This window comes from Myiozetetes cayanensis, unplaced genomic scaffold (assembly GCF_022539395.1).
Source record: "Myiozetetes cayanensis isolate MyiCay16 unplaced genomic scaffold, myiCay2020 scf7, whole genome shotgun sequence".
Classification (NCBI taxonomy): domain Eukaryota; kingdom Metazoa; phylum Chordata; class Aves; order Passeriformes; family Tyrannidae; genus Myiozetetes; species Myiozetetes cayanensis.
In genome coordinates this window covers 21112403-21129643 of record NW_026087964.1, presented here as the reverse complement: position 1 = coordinate 21129643, position 17241 = coordinate 21112403, and the positions used below count along the sequence as shown (strand labels likewise).

General features: G+C 37.0%; 1 protein-coding gene across 1 annotated transcript in view; it reads right to left on the bottom strand.

Moving 5' to 3' along the window:
• The window catches only part of SLC30A9 (solute carrier family 30 member 9), a 38937-nt gene extending 22038 nt beyond the window's left edge, over positions 1-16899 (bottom strand). The window contains exons 1-9 of the mRNA XM_050337955.1: positions 16676-16899; positions 14807-14983; positions 12454-12516; positions 8626-8725; positions 7169-7261; positions 6704-6786; positions 5742-5800; positions 4929-4996; positions 382-484 (exon numbers count right to left, since the gene is read on the bottom strand). Of these exons, the coding sequence (XP_050193912.1) occupies positions 382-484; positions 4929-4996; positions 5742-5800; positions 6704-6786; positions 7169-7261; positions 8626-8725; positions 12454-12516; positions 14807-14983; positions 16676-16772 (843 nt within the window). The 5' untranslated portion in view covers positions 16773-16899. The remainder of the gene's footprint in view (positions 1-381; positions 485-4928; positions 4997-5741; positions 5801-6703; positions 6787-7168; positions 7262-8625; positions 8726-12453; positions 12517-14806; positions 14984-16675) is intronic.
• Between the last annotated feature and the right edge of the window lie 342 nt (positions 16900-17241).

Below are 17241 nucleotides of genomic sequence, written 5' to 3'. Positions count from 1 at the left end.
TCTCATCATTATTCTACTAAGAAATGACTAAGCAACAATTCTGTCATTATATTACAACTGACAGAAGTATTTCAAGTTAACATTTAACCAAAATAAGAAGAGATACACTTTGTACATCATCTTAGTTTCACATCCCACTCATGAGCCACGAAGCAGCTGAGCATAATAGTTCTGCTTACTGCAACTCCTCTCTTTCAGCATATTTCTAAAAAAACTTCAAAATCTACATTCTGACTTGTCTCATTTTTACATTAATGCAAATTAAAAACCATCCCATTTTAATTTTTTATTCAAGTGCAATACTGCTACAATAAGTAGCTGTCTTTATTCCTGAAAATTATTATAAGTCCTAACTCTAGCAGAATGGTAAAAAATACTCACCTGGTTACATGTGTCTGCTAAAGAATGTATGGCTTCTGAAAACATACTTGCAGAACCCGTGTAAACCCAAGCAAGTAGCTTAAAGAAAAAATTCAACCCATTTCTGAAAACAAAGAGAAGAAAAAAGCTAAAGAACAACAGAATATTTGGTGCTTAATATTTTCAACAAAACCACAAATGCTGTATGCATTACCTGCCAGAAAGTGGTAAACCCAAATATCAGTTCAATCATTAAGAGACCTGTACAGACAGACAATGCATACAGAGTTTCTGCAGGGTTACTATTAAAAAAAAAAACCTTTTCAGCTAAACTTGATAAGGATATACAATTTATTTTTCCAAAACTACTAAGCAGAGTAAGTTATGCTTCCTGAAAACTACCATCACATTGACCGCTCAGAACAATAAATTTTCTACCAGGGGGAGAATAGAAGCAAAGGAGAAAACTTAGTTTTCTCCTTTTCAATTCTTTTCTTCCTACACACCCCCTCCTAACACTGAAGTGCAGGTTTCTGACTTCAGTCTCAGCCTGGGCCATTCCCAGTAGGATACAAACATAAGACAGCAGACAGGAGGACAAGGTTGTCACTAGATTACCCTGTAAAAATTACCTATGGAACTTTTCCATTTAGATGCCCAGTGTAATTTGTGGAGACTCTTTTTTAGGCTACAGGTTTACTGGAACAAACATTGTGTTATGTTGCACAAACTACAAGCACTAAAATACAAGTCTACATTGTCACTTCACACATTATAAAAATCAGTAGGTTAATTGTTACAATCATATTGCAAAGAAAATCAGACTGGAGGATTATAACATCCTCCTCTGTCTTTTTTAATATGAGTTTAACTTATCAGCAACTTTTAAAGCATCCAAATAAATTTTCATAGGTTACTATTAACAACATCTTGAAGCTGCGTTTTTTGGCAATATATGCAAGAAATTACATTTAATCAGACAAAGCACAAGTCCAGCCCTTGACATATACCAAGGTATATAGTTGATCAAATTCCAAGGTAATCCTTAAAGAATTTCTGAGAGTACATCCACTTCTTCAAGCACTGTTTTCCGTACCTCCTTCCATCCAAGGACCTGAATCTGCTTTACAATTTTTAATTTAAGTCTCATTACTTCATGGATGATGAAGCATCACCATAATTTATACGTGGGAAGTAAAAAATGCATATTAGTAGACAACCCAAGAAGAAAGGGAGGTTGTTGTAACACTAAACCATAATTTAAACTCCCTGTGTAATTAGAGTTCTTCCACCTCATGGCATAGTGCATCTTTAGCACAGAAAGAAAATGGAATAAATAACAGTGGGATTCACAAGCACAGTCTCTTGGCTTTTGCACAGTTCTTCTCCATATTGTGTTAATGGCATTGAGTTTATCTGAAGGTACAATTCATTTGTGGGGGGCCACAGCTGTTGAGATGGCTCAACAGGCACTCAGCTGGTATTTTATTTCACCTCTACAAATTCCTAAGTTGTGAGGGAATTTTATATCCTAGAAATCTAAAAAGAAGCCACACTAGGGCTTTTTAATGTTGGGCCCAGCAAAATCAATCTGTTAATGATGTCAAGTGCGTTGGTGACAGGACAGAAAAATGCAGAATGCTACACAGGAAATAATTACAAAAAACATGGCAGGTCTACAGAGCCATTAAGGTTATTTAATGTTTTATGTTTGACTAGATATTCACATGAATACAAGACAATAGAAAAAAGTCAGTTTGGGGGCAGAAAAGTAATTTTTTTTCCTACAAATAAGGTATGTATTGCTTTAAAAAAACAAATTCAGCACTGTATTTGAAAATAATAAGCCCTATAAAGCCTAAATTCTGTTGAAGGAATACCACAGCAGAAAAAAAATAATTCAAACCCAGCAGATTCTGAGAAGGCAGCTAAAAAACTCTGAATAGGTTTGAAACAAAGTTATCTTTTACATCACTGACCACCAATTCAGAAAGTATTTTCTCTATTGTACTGCACTGAACTGACTGATTTAGCTACCTCATTTCTATCTGCATGGACCTGAAAGTAGGAAACCTGAACAGAACACAAACCAAATCTAGTAAAGTCTGAAAGATTTCTTGTAAAGTTTTGGAGATCGTGCCAAGAAATACTAAAAACAAACAAAAAATCAAAGAAAAAAACCAACCAAACAAACACACACACACACACACACAAAACCCCCATGATTCATTAGATAAAATTCTATACAACTGTTCATAACTGTAAATTATAAACAAAGTCGACTTAGGAGGCAGACATTCACCAGCAAAACGAGGGGAGGAGTGTTGAAACAATACATCTCTTCTTTCCTGTCAGAAGACCTGTCAATTTTGGTGTAAAGTCTAAATTTAGTTGCTAACTTTAAAATATACTGACACATAAACAAAATCAGCATTTCTTTGAAAAGAAATACAGAAATGCAAAAGTAGATCAAAATCAATTATACAAATCAAGTTTCCCAACTTAGCAATTTAAGTTATAATTATAACAAATTCAAATAAACCTATCCTGATGGAACTGTAAACTTTAAAAAATTTAAGGGCATTAATACTTGAGTTCGCAGATCTATCATTCCAAATTTGTTTCAAAGATAATCATCTCAAAACTCCAAGATGTATATGTGGTACAGGAAATACAGAGAATTGAGAAATATATATAGGGAATTGTGCCATCATGTGACTGCCTATTTTTTATACTCTACCTTACAGCATAAGATACTTGTCTAGAAGGACCTGGTGTGAATTAACGATCTCTGTCAAAGTACATGAAATATTTAGAATTTTGAAGAAAGAACATTAAAAAAAAAAGTCAGAATTAAAAAAAAAAAATCAAAGTGAAAATATTCAGATCCATTATGAAACTATGGGAAAAAAAATCTTCTATTTAGAGTCTAGATTTGAGAAATAAACACATTTATTTCCAAAGAAGTGGTAACATTACTAACATCCTTCACCACCAGTATTTTTTTAAAAATATTATGTGCTGTGCAGACTTTGTACTGTTTAAAAGATAAAGCATTAGTGTGACAATGAAATCACTTCAACAACACCAGATTCTGAAGAATGCTTTGCTAGCAACAGATTTGATAAAAAACATTACCCTCCTGTGTTTCTGTAACAGAGCTACAGAGTTTACCCTCACACACCAAATTCTATTAATAACATAGAGCATTCCAGTGCAGCTGGTCTATACTCTCCCACACAGATCCACAGAACAACTCTGCTCTCAACTGAACCACATTTCATCCTCACTGAGGAAGGCCGAAGTTTGTTAAAAGTCTACCAAATCATTCCAACTGAAAAAGTTAAGACAGATTAGCCTTTCTTGACATAAAGCCAGAAACCATTAAAAAGAAGATCAGGACCACCAACAAAGGAGTACTGATGGTGACCTTGACTTAAACCTCTGAAAAGTCACCAGGTATTTGAGGGCCAAGAGTCACTTGAACTTCTGAAAAAGCTCCACAAAAAGATGTCTGAGCAACACGACAGTCTCTACAAACATCTGCTTGCCTGGCCGCCAGGCATTCATGTATAAAAATACCTAATCATCCAAAAGGTATTTTTGCAATGCTTATAGCAGTGCCCTATCTATAAAGCAAGAAGAAAGGTCTGTTTTCTCTATATCATTGTAAGAATGTACAAAGGAGGTAGAAATTACCTCAACGCTCCCTTTTTTTTCCATTACAAACATCCATACTAGCAATTCTTACATGTTTTTAACTTAGAAGGCTCCCTCAATAAAGAGGGAGGTTTTCAGTCAAGCGAGTTTTATATCTTAATTTCCCAAGTAAAAGAATATAGTTTTGTAGAAACTCAAAAACTTACTTCCTGCTCAAATGGGTTTGTTTCCTGTTCCAAAACAAGCATTTTCCTGTTTCTATTTTGCTCTCTTATATGAATAGTGTCTTAGCAAATAAATAGCTTTTAAAAAACATTTAAAACTCTAAGGTTTCATGAGAATAAGTTTTAGTCATCATTTCCTGAGGGAAATTTAACACACCTCTCCCTGTTTCATGCCAGATAGTCTCTGTGATCATTTGCTTTACATCAGGATCATTAATTTGTTTCATTCAAACTTTCAAGACATGTGAAAGGGAAAAAGCTCCTAAAATACCCCTTTTTCAATTAGAGAAGAAAGGAGTTAAATAACAGCATAAAGAGAAAAGGGAATTCTTTTCTGTTGGTTATGCGCAAGATTGTTTAAAATGTACGAAAATCTTATTCCTCTCAAGAAGTAATAAGAAAAAAGGACAGCTTTACTGTCCCTTCATGTCCTTCAAAATTTTACTTTAATAAACTGTTTAGTCTCCAACTCAAAATCAGACATTTATTCAATACCTGATCTGTATACATAGTGATGAATGTATTCACATCAACTCTCCTATCGACAATGAATAAGCAAATCTATTAACTTCAGTTACAAAGACACAGATATCTTTATCTTAAATACACACTGTTCCTATTTCCAGGATAATAAAAATAAATTGCTTTATATTTGCATAAACAACTTTTTTTTTTTTTACTTACATGCAAATAGCTACCATTACCACCTTCCCTGGTCCCTTGAAAAACATAGTTGCTGTACTGGAGCGTGGCTACATAAAGAAATAACAGATTATTAAACAACCAAATCTTGACCTCATGAGACACCTACCACACAAGTTATTAAATAAAAAACTTTGCACTGCCCTGTACTGCAAAAGGGAAGCTACAATCCTTGAAGATAACTAATTCACTACTGAATGTTCAGCCAAACTGCAGTTGGGCCTTATATATTTCAACAGATAGATGGCTATAAAATAGATAAACAACCAACAAAGTCTCCAGCAGAGGCCACTGCAGCTGTAAGGCCAGGCACCAGCTGTGCAGCAGAACCATTATGAAATCATCCTACACAGCAGAGCACCAGGATCTCAGGCATGTATCTGCTTAGGCAAAGAGGAAGGGCCAGTGATGCCTAGACAAAAGTATTAATCTTTTGGGTCTTTTTCCTTAAGAAACTTAATTTCTTTAAATTAACAATATATTTGCTATACATATTAATAGGTTATAAACAAAATCACAAATATAGCTACAATTTTGATAAGAAGGCAACAAAAAAAAATCAAAAACCTCTTACTAGTGGTTTACACTCACAGTAGGAACCCATTTAAACTGTCATCATAACAGTTACTACTGCATTACAGTCAGAGATCAATCTGGTATATTACAATGCAAATAATTCTTCCTATAATATTCAGTTAGTTAAGCTTATGCAACCATTACACATATTTTCCTTCAAAAAGTGTCATAGTACATCTCATGACACTTTTCCAGCCAAAAACTTGAAAACATCCTTACCTTAGTATTTCCAAAGAACTCCCTGTATTCCCACAACAGCCTTTGGTTTCTAAATAGATCTGCAATACAAAATTAGTATCATGAATATGTACTAGTAACCAATAGTTTCAAGAATTGAAGACTACTTTTTTTCGAGCAGCAGCCAACTTCTAATAAGAGCTACATTATCTATCTATCTTAGTGGAAAAAAAATTCCTCTTTTGGTATTATTAATCAGAAACAGACATTGTTATATACTCGTGCAAAATACACCCTCAGTACAAACACATACAGATACTTTAACAAGTGTCTGCAGTTCAAGCCTTTTTACTGGAAGGCTGTTCCACCTGCACAACTGTTTCAAAGAAATTGACAGGACCTCTAATTTTGAGGTGCACAACTTCACTAAGTACCTTGAAGCAGTATTGCCTCTCCTGTGATTTTAACTGCCTAGACAGATCCAAATACATTGCAAACAACTGATTTGACTGTACCTGTTACTGATAATACCAGCAAAGGTAAAAACAATAATATTAAGCAAAAAAAAGACAATTTGGGGGTATTTCTCCCCTTCTGAACTCATTTTAGAGGAAAAATAAATGAGTAAGGGTATGGTATAGAGATTTGGATCAGTTTTAAGTATTTTCAAAATTCTAAATTAATTAAAAAAAAAAAATGCAAACTCACTGAAAATGTAAACCATTATCTAAAAGTGAAAGCCCCGCCCCCAAAAGAGTATGACTATAGATCTCAACTGAAGGTATATTCTTGCTATAGCACAAAGATGATAAATTGTAAGATAGTAACAGACTGTATCTGCATAGATTGTAACATGGTACTCTAACATTATGCTGTAAAATCTAATACACAATTGTTAATTCCAAATGTAGATGTTCTCAGAGAAACAACACACTATCTGGTGGATTTCCACTAATCATACTTTGTTGTTTACATTTCAAGTTATTTGAAAACTCTGTACTCACTTTCTCTGTACTTGATCTCTGCCTCTTTACGTCGTTTTCTTTCTCTGGCAAGAGCCTCTGGACTACCCCAAACTTCAAGAGACCTGCATGAAATAAATGTACCTCAACAATGGTTCTCCTCATGCAACTTTTTTTTCAGTTTGACTACATTAGAAATGCCTTTCCTACAGCAGAACAAAGTATTCTTTCTGATAAGAACCCCTGCAGACTATAGTAGAGAATAAAAAGCTGGGCAAGAGGGAGGCTAAATACAAGCACAAAAACATACCCTCCAATTTTATATAATACAATTACATAACAATGTAGTTATTACAATAATTAGGATACAAAATATGTTCATATAGAAAATGGAAAACATTATTGCCCTTTCACATTGCACACCTGACTTTTGAAATTTTTTTCTCTCTCTCTCATATAATCCATTTTAAATATTTTAAACATTTTCCTTCATAAAAATGTTCTTACTTTGCCTCTACATCTGATCTCAGGTACACGGTGAAAGTCTCAGTGTCATCATGGGGACTTCGTCGTTTAATTTTCCTCAGCTGGTCTAAATCACTAAACAAAGTGGACAAAGAGTTTAGTGCAGGAAAAGTTTCATACTATTCTAATTTCACTTCTATATCTGGGTCATGTTCCACAATTTTGATATTATTAATCTGCTATACAAAAAAAGTGAAGTTGTTTACTTGAGTCAAAGAGAAATATACATCATATGAAGCAAGTGATCCCAATGATACTATTGAAAACCACTGTGTTTTTCACACTCAGAAGTCCAAATCATGTCCTCACACTACGAAATACTATACACTGAAGACAAAGTAATAACATTAAATAATAAAACATCCAGTGAATGATCTGCATGTAATTGATAATGTGCACATGTGCTAGACAAGGGTTAGTGAATTAGCATCTCTATAAACGGGTGTCAGAAGTCATGTGACAAGAAAAGTTAAGAACTTTAACCCCAAAACCTACACAGAGAGCACAAGCTGCAAAAGGTCTTAAGGTAACAAAGCTTCTTTGGGAAACAGATTAATTTCCTGTGCTGACTAACACATTAGGGCATCTACACTGAAAAGCATTACAGATTTCTTTTTTTTTTTTAATACAACAGAAGATTTCATTTTTAGTCCCACAAATTACCTAGTCCTTTTTTCTTTTTCCTTTTTTTTTTTTTATCCCTTTTGGTCAATCCAGCAAAACTTTAACTAGTTATGATAAATATAAGGCAGAGGACTGAGCATTATTTGTCACAGTATCCTCAGCAAAGACTAATTATAGTGACACACAGTATAAGTATAAAATGGGGAGGAACAGCAACAGCACAAAAGTTATAAACAAAGCTGCTAAGCCTTTAGATTTAATATGGGCCACATACATAACATGCACGAAATCTGACAGATACCTCAACTAAAATAACACTCAGTAAGACCTGCTGGCAGGTACGGCACATAGTAAAAGGTAGTAAATGTGAATCAAGTAACAGTAGTTAGGTTACAGCAAACCAAACTATATTTTATTCCAAATAACAGACCTCACGTAACATGAAGTTTCCACTGATTTTTTAGAGATGTTCACATTAAATCATCATGACCCCAAAATGCTGAATGAAGAGTTATTTGACATACCCCCCATAAAGTTGCCCTAGGAGTTGGTCTCCCCCCAGCTAGATTTATGGTCATATAACTACAAATAAATTACTTTGAGAAGCAACTGTTGAAACACACAAATTCAGTGCAAGCTTCTTACTGCACTGTAACAGTAGTAAAAAAGAACTAACTTCAGCCACTTACGATTATGTATACCACAAAAACACTTAGAAAAAATTGTCATGCAAAATCACTCTACAATCACGATTACTTTTGTTGCACATATGAACAAATATTCAGAATATAAATTTCAATTCAAACCCATCATACCTGGATTTAAGACAAAACTCATTAATTGCTCTGACTCCAGTGATGAAGTTATTCTGAGTGTATTTTGGTCCATACTCTCTTTTTTTAAGGACTGCTTTCACTTAAAAACAGAAACAGATAAGCAAGTTAAACCACTCATGAAGACTACAGCAGAAACTTCAAAAAGTAATTCAGTCTAGTGTCATATCTCAAAGGTGAGATATGAAAAACAATGTTTACCAGTGATATAGAAATGTACAGTGAAGAGAAAGGAATCTTCCTCATTGTGGAAATGAGTAAGAGTAGAATGATTTACCTCCAAAAACGCTACTTGCTAAGTTGTAGTTCAGGATGCTCATACATCGCACATACCTAACAGCCACTGTCAGCTACTTCTTCAGCTTGAAAGTCAGAGATGGTGCTTGGCTATACAGGTAGCATTTAAATATGGCAATTTGGAAATCCCTCCTCTAGCAACTGAAATAGCAACAGACAGTTGCATTTCTATTTTTTCCAATGTTTAACCAATTCCATCTTCTGCAAATCAGATTTTTGACCTCTGAAGACCATACAGAGAAATGAGACAGACTGTATACATCATTGTTCTCAACTATTACTTTCAAAATCAGTATGTACTAATTGGGCACTAATTAGTACTAGTATTGGGCATTTATAATAAAAACATACATTCTTTATTTATAATGCTCTGTATGTCTAGAAGAGGTACTCACATCAGATTTTCATGCACAAGGAAAAGAATACCACTCATATTTAGAAAAATGATAACGGAATTTTAGATCTATGCCATTATTTCCTGTTTAGGCACATGTACATAACTTCATCTTATTTTCAAATGTAAGTCACTATACAACCACATCCATTAAAAACATTATGCTTATTGGAAGAAGAGTTATGTTTTCTGGAGGATATAACATTACAGAATACAACTGAAAACAAAAAGCTCAAATTCTACCAGAGAGAAGACTTCAGAGCACGCATGAACTTCCTGCATATCACAGGACTGATATGATTTCTCTAGGTAGTCCAGAACTACTAATGTTAGAGGATAGTTACAGAAAGATACTGTTTCTAAAGATTTTGAAAAAAAGGCAATGTAGAACTCTGGGAAAAATTATTTCTGAGTTTTAAAACCTTAATGGCAAAATATATTGCTTGACACTCAACAATGCACTAAGAGTACAGGTATTTTTATTTATCATAATAATCTGATTTCTCTCATCCAGTTTGAACAATTTTTTAAGTACCTGAGTAATAACATTCACTCCTGAGTGAAGGTGACAAAAAAAAAAAAGGTACAGATTTCCTAAAAACAGTCCATCATTTACTAAGGTTAAAATAGAATGATAATATTTAATCAAGAATGCTTCCCATCTTTTCTTATTTAAAAAGGATATATACCCAAATCGTATTAACCTTACTAAAAAGTACCTTGTGGATTTATCAAATACTTACTAATCCATCTTTCAGTAACAAAGGTAAACTTCACTAAAATAAATTACTATAATTGTACATTGCAGAATATCTCAACAATCCTACTCCTAAGTTCAAATAATTGTATAAAACTGGCAATAAATGTAGGAAAAAAAATCCATTCGATATTTCCAGGAGAAAGACAAAATAAAAGATGATGTGCATAAAACACTCTGAAAAGCACCTTTTTTTAATATTACTAATCCTTTAAGATATCAAGTAACACTTGAATTAGAACACCATCTTAAGATTAGAATTCCACTTCCTAGACACTATCAAAATCCTTAACCTAAATGTTGTTCCTTGTGCACCTATAATCTACAGAAGGAAAACTCTTCTTCCTGAAAGATGTGTCTGTTTTTACAACAATTTCACAGTAATTTCTCCTATTTACCTTGTATTGTCTGCCTGCATGCAACTACGTGACAACAGACCTAAAGAAATTGACATAAAGGATGTAGACAAAAGTGTACAGAAAATATACATAGACAGTGACAATGTTAGGAAAAACTATTATTATTTGATGTTTCTTTAAATTTGAGAAAGACAAGGAGGATTTTGGAACGATTTTTGATACACAGAAAGCTAGGAGTGATCAAAAGTAGTTTTAGCATAATTCTCAAAACGGAAGAATAGAAACTGTTGAAATAAAGACAGAATGAAATTAAGTCATGACAAATAAAAAACATGAAAGAAAATTATGTTCTTAGTTTACCCACTTACATTTTTAAACTATGTAACTGAAGACAAAAGTATGTATTTTTGCTTGTATGGGGTTTGCATGGCAAGGTTTGGTAGTGGGGGGTTACAGGGGTGGCTTCTGTAAGAAGCTGCCAAAGTTGCCCCTGTGTCTGACAGATCCAATCACAGCTGGCTCCAGGACAGACCTGCCCCTGACCAAGGCTGAGCCCATCAGCAGTGGTGGTAGCGCCTCTGGGATAATGCATTTAACAAGGGGAAAAACAAAGCCAGCACAATGGCAACTCCAGCCAGGAGAGAGAACATGTGAGAGAAGCAGCTCTGCAGACACCAAGGTCAGTGCAGGAGGAAGAGGAGGAGGTGCTCCAGGTGCCAGAGCAGAGACTCTCCTGCAGCCCGCGGTGAAGAACCATTGTGAGGGAGGCTGTGCCCCTGACAGAGGACCAAACAGTGGATCAGGTGGATGCCCAAAGGAAGCTGTGACCCTGTGGGAAACCCACACTGGAGCAGCCTCCTGGCAGGATCCGTGGCCCCATGCAGAGTGGAAGTCCATGCTGGAACAGGTTTGCTAGCAGGATTTGCGACCCCGTGGGTGACCCACGCTGGAGCAGCCTATTCCTGAACAACTGCACCCCATGGAAGAGGGACCCACACTGAAGCAGTTCATTAAGAACTGCAGCCTGTGGGAAGGACTCAAGATGGAAAAGTTCATAGAGGACTGTCTTCCATGGAGGGACCCCACACTGGAGCAGGGGAAGAGTGTGAAGAGTCCTTCTGAGGAGAAAGGAGCAGCAGAGACAATGCATTATGAACTATGCCCAGCTCCCATTCCCCAGCCTCCTGCACCACTGGGGCCAAAAAGGTAGAGAAACTTGGGAGTAAGATTAATTCCTGGGAAGAAAGCGAGGATTAGGGGAAGGTGTTTTAAGATCTAGTTTTCATTTCTCACTACTGTACTCTGATTTGACTGGCATAAATTAAACTAACTTTCCCCAAGTCAAATCTGTTTTGCTCATGACAGCACTCGGTGAGTGGTCTCTCCCTGTCCGTATCTCGACCCATGAGCATTTCTTATATTTTCTCTCCATCTGTGGAGGAGAGTGATAGAGCAGCTTGGGTGGGGAGCCGGCACTCAGCCAGTGTCAAACCCACCACATTACTACAGACACAATCAGGAATATTACAGGACTCAGATTAGGCAGTTCCTGCGGTCAAAATATATTTAGAAGCAACACTGATTAGATTAACTCAGTACTAAGAAAGAACAGAGGAAGACTTAGAACAAGGAACAGGGGAAGATCAAGTATTCAGCTTAGCCACATTAAGTCTGAGTTGGTGAATGGACATGCCTAAAAACATGAAAAGAGAACAGATCATGATAGCAGATAAGAAAATAAACTAGTCTTTTCCCGCAGCTTAAATGAAACAATTAAAAACAAACACAGAAGAGTAATTAGAAGGAATACTCCTATATTTGATTTTTCAGGAACCATTTTCAAACGAATGGATATTACACAAATCTGACATACAAATGTGTTTTAAAAATGTTATTCACATAACTTCTTTACACAATTGAAGAGAAACCACAGTTTCCTTATACACTTTTTTTGACTATTAGTAAACAGCAGTAACGCTTTGATGCAGTAAACATTTCTTTACCTTTTACTTGAATTGGCTGTTTAGGCAAAGACTGCTTTTGACCTGCATTGGTTGCATCTTGTCCTGTAAAATAAAAGTAAAGATCACTGCAAATATGAAAGTAAAGAGTTTGGTTGACATAACAAAATAAGAATAGATCTTAATAATGCTTTTCACCCTGACCATTAAAAATATATTTGGTACGTTTCCAACATTTAAAACTCTCAAAAGACAGAAACAGTAAAAAAAAAAAAAAAAAACACAACAAAATTAGACATTTAATACAGCATTGATCAATAGACTCCTAGCAGCTTGAAGAAGAGCAGAAAGTTTCCTGAATTAAAAAAAAATATTTTAACAGTGTACTTATAGTTTGGGACAAGTTTTTATAGCTTATGGCTGCTGTATGTCAGAGTGTCTCAGAGCTTAATATTTGGAAAATTATAAAATCCAGTAATTTCAATGAGATTTCTATTTAGAAATCAGAAGTACTACTGAAAACACAAACAAATATTGCATCCTTGTCTCATGTATCTTGACATAGCTTTCAGAACAAAATTCTTGTAATTCTAACACATCAAACCAACATATCCACTCTTTTGTGCCCTACCATTCTAACATTGGAGGTTTGCCACGCAGCCATAATTATTAACAAAATTAAAAATTACATCATTGAAAGTGATATATTAAAAATATAAAGACTTTTCAAGCAGGTTAGTGTTAATTAATGTGATACTCTTAGCTTAATAGGCTACCCAAACTACTCAAAGATCAGATATTCTTGAAGGTTGGACTACATAACTATTCCATCAGGGAATTAGTTAATGCCCTAACAGCAACTGAGGACTACACCTAATAACAATTCAAATACACTTTCTTGGAAAAATAACACATATAAATTTATGCAGCTGATCTTGTTACACAACAAATAAGGCTGCACCATAAATAAACATCATTCTTTAAACAGTCATCCCTACTGGTTACTGTTTGACTTGAAAACAAAAGAAAAAAATTCCTTTGTTGTTCCTTTACTTTCTTTTCTTACCTGGTTTAAAACACCAGACAGCTGATGCATCAATATTCATGAAAAAAGTTTCCACTACGATTGCTTAGGAAAAACTGAGTAGCACTGTCTTTTCAAAAAACGTGTACAACCATTTATATCATTAAAACAGATATCACAAACACAGTTTAACAAGAGATGGGGTCACAAGATTTCAGATGGGGGGAAAAAAGGTATAAAAATATTAGGATTTATATCCATGCACAGGTATCTATGTACATCAAGTGCCCTTTTGAAGACTACAACCTCAGCTTACAGACTAAACAAAATCATAGTGCATCACTGAGGAAAAACATATGGAATACTTCAATTCACACTCACTGTTTTTGAGACAAGTAGAGGTTGTTATGATAGAACCTTCAAAACTGAACAAACATTTAAGATCCACTTCTGTACTTCCAAACATCAGAAATGTAATACTCTTAGCTGGCTACAATTACTAGCTTTTAAAGACTGTTGCAAGCCTCAGGAATTTACAAGTTACTGAAGAAGGAAGGAACATCTGCTATCCTGACAATAAACAGAAGGAAATTTTCTTTAGAAGACCACTTGGTTGAAGACAAAAGCACAAAGAAAGACAGCTCTCATTTTAAAAAGCATCTGTTATCTTTTAAGCACAGTAGTCTTCCAAGCCTGTATCTGTGCAGTCCTACACTTAATAAGCATCAAAAATAGAAGATGCTAAGATGGAGCAAGGACAAGACAGTTCTGAATTTCACAAGCACCTATCAAGCACAAGATTGACAACTGAACTGAACTGCAAGGAGGGCCAGGTTATGTACAATGTATCAAACGTTTAATGTGAACACTGCAGTTCTAACAAGCACCAGATTAGAAAGCTCTAGCAGATGAATCAGCTCAACCTTCTTTACCAGTCATTTATACCCTGGCCTGGAGAAGTCACAATGCTCAACAGTCACACTCATTCAATCTTTACCATTAGTTCATTTCACACAACATATCTGAAATACTACCAAAAAAATTCATATAAGCAAAGTGGTGAAAGATGAGTAATACATTCCATCTCTTATCCCTTAAGTTACATAAGCCTTTCAACATTCACCTTTTATCCTGGCCAATTTAAATTTGATTCCTCTAAACTTAAATCCTGTAAATACCAGAATGCCAAAGAAATAAATTTCAGCATTCCTCCCCACTTATGCATTTGAAATTCATATATAAAGGCCCACAATATACAAATACTAAGAACTCCGCAATGATAATATCACACAATTGAAAGAAAAAAGTTATCACTAAATACCTTCAGTTTTTACATTTTTATAGATACTCTTTATTTTAGCTTAGTACTACCTGTTTCAGCCTTATTTAGGGTTTCTTCATGGGCTGACTTATTCGTATCTTCTGATCCAAGATCTTTTTTCTGACCATTGGATGTATAAACTCTCACTTGACTCATCAACTGCACAGGCAGGCGATTGCATGGCAGAATATAAGATAGGCTCCCAATTTTCATTGAAGCTTTCCATCCTAACAAGGGAAGGAAAAGCAGCTGTTTCAGACAACCATTTTGGAAGGAAAAAGAAGGAAAAAGCAAAATTGGAGTATATGGCATGTTTTCACTGCCTCTCTTCAAACAACCACTTTTAAATTTCATTTTAACACTAGTGATTTTTACCCACACAATCCAGTGTGGATTTTTTCCCAAGACCTCTGGATGATCTTAAAATGTTAAAAACAAACAAACAAACAAACAAAAAACCACCACACAAACCAAAACAGAAACAAAAACCCAAACAAAACCAAACAAAAAAAAACCCACAAAGCTATCTGACAAGATTAGCTTACTGATACATTAAGTCACATTTTAGTCATGTTCCCCCAAAATCTTTAAAAACCAAGTATTGATAAAAGAATAAATACAGACCACTACAAAACTATTAGCCAGTGCTACCATTTCATACAAACCACAGCTTACCAATTACAAAAACTCAACTGTGTGCATTACCCACTTGCTACAGAAATAGTGTAGAAAAGCACACAATATTGTATAAAATACTTTTTAAAAGCCCATTGACAAATCACCCTAGGTAGGTAATCTCCCATTTCAAAAGATTAGCCAAAAGCAGAGGTGCATGAAGTACAGACCAACCTGTATCAGCAACCAGTTTCTTTTAGAGAACACAAACACTCCTGTAGAGAGGGCATATAACTCCTCCAACTAGAAGAGCAGCAGGGAAACTGGCTGCTTTGGAAAGCACTCACTAAAAGAATAAATAAGGTGTTTTTAAATAAGCAAGCAGTGTTGGTAAATCAAGTCATGCAAAGCATGACCACTCATATATGAATAACACACTGCTCATAAAAAAGGTACTATTTTATAGAAGTGTTTATTCTGTTAAAGTCCCAACAGCTTTCCTTTTTTTTTTTTTTTTAGCCTTCTGCAGTACCAAAGCACCTGTATGTGTGCATGCATTGACCTGACCCTTATTGAAGGAAAAAAATTCACCAAAAAGGGTAGATAAGCTCTCATTGACTAACAGTTGTCACAAATGGGACAAAAGCCCTGAATACTCAACACAGCTCAGTGAATCAGTTTATTGGTTTCAAATTTATAAAGCACTACGATAAATATATGGCACAAGATGAGCAGTGTTGTTTCCTAAGCTTTGGTGTTACTGCAGCACTTGAAAAGGGTAAACTTCATCAGCACGTTTAGAGGACATTTTTCTAACTCATCCACACACACACGAAAACGTTAAAGGGTATTTGCTGCAATTCAGCCGTCAGTGGCTGCACGAAGAGGGACACAACTGAGGAGAATTCAAATGTCATGAGATCTGTGGCCTAAAGGAAAAGCCGGGACTCGCTCCTCATACCAACACAAACCCTGTCAGGCCGCGCTTCATTTTATGCAATTCCTGCAAACTTCAGCCCCAACACGGGCATGACGTGACCGCCTTGCGTCAGACGGGGCTGCCGGGGCCCGGCCCTGCGCTCGCAACAATAACTTAGGCGTTTTCCTTCCTGTTGTCCAAAAATCTGGACGTTTTTCCTTCTTTTTTAAAAGCCGACTCGCAGAACGCAGCCCGCGTTCCGGAGCAGCGCTGCTGCCTCGGGAGGAACGCCGGCACTCGCTGTGCCCCAGGCAGCTCCATCACAGCTCCCTGCGAGCCCCGGCCAGGGCGGTGCGGCGGGCCGTGGGCTCCCCGCGGGACTCACCGTGGCAGGAGCGGGGCCCCGGCGCCGCCTGGCACCGCAGGTACAGGCGGTAGAGGCCGCGGCAGCCCCGCCGCTGGGCGGCCAGGGCCGGCATCATGGTGGCGGCCGCTCGGCAGCGGCCGGCGGGCGGGCGGCGATGCGCATGGGACGAGGCCGGCGCGGCGGCGGAGCCCGCTGGCCCCGGGCGGCGGCGGTAGCCGGAGGCCGGCGGTGGTAGCCGGGGGCAGGCGGAGGGCGGCGCCGCGGACCCGGATGTGCGGGGGAACCGCGGGGCCCGGGCGGGCGGGACCCCCCGCGGCCGCCGCTGACTCAGCCGCCCCGCCCGCCGCGCCTGCGCCGCGGCCGCGCCTGACCCCGGGGAGCGGTGGGAACGGCCCAGAGCGCGGCCTTCCCGCCTCGGGAGGAGCTCCTGCACTGGGACTGCTCATTTACTGCTGCTGGTAAGGGGATAACGCGTACGGGCGGGCGTAACATACGTTACGTGCTAAGGCTGTTAATACAGCTAAAAACGCGTAAAACAGGGGGGGTTTACAGGATCACAGAATCAGTTAGGTTGAAAAGACCTC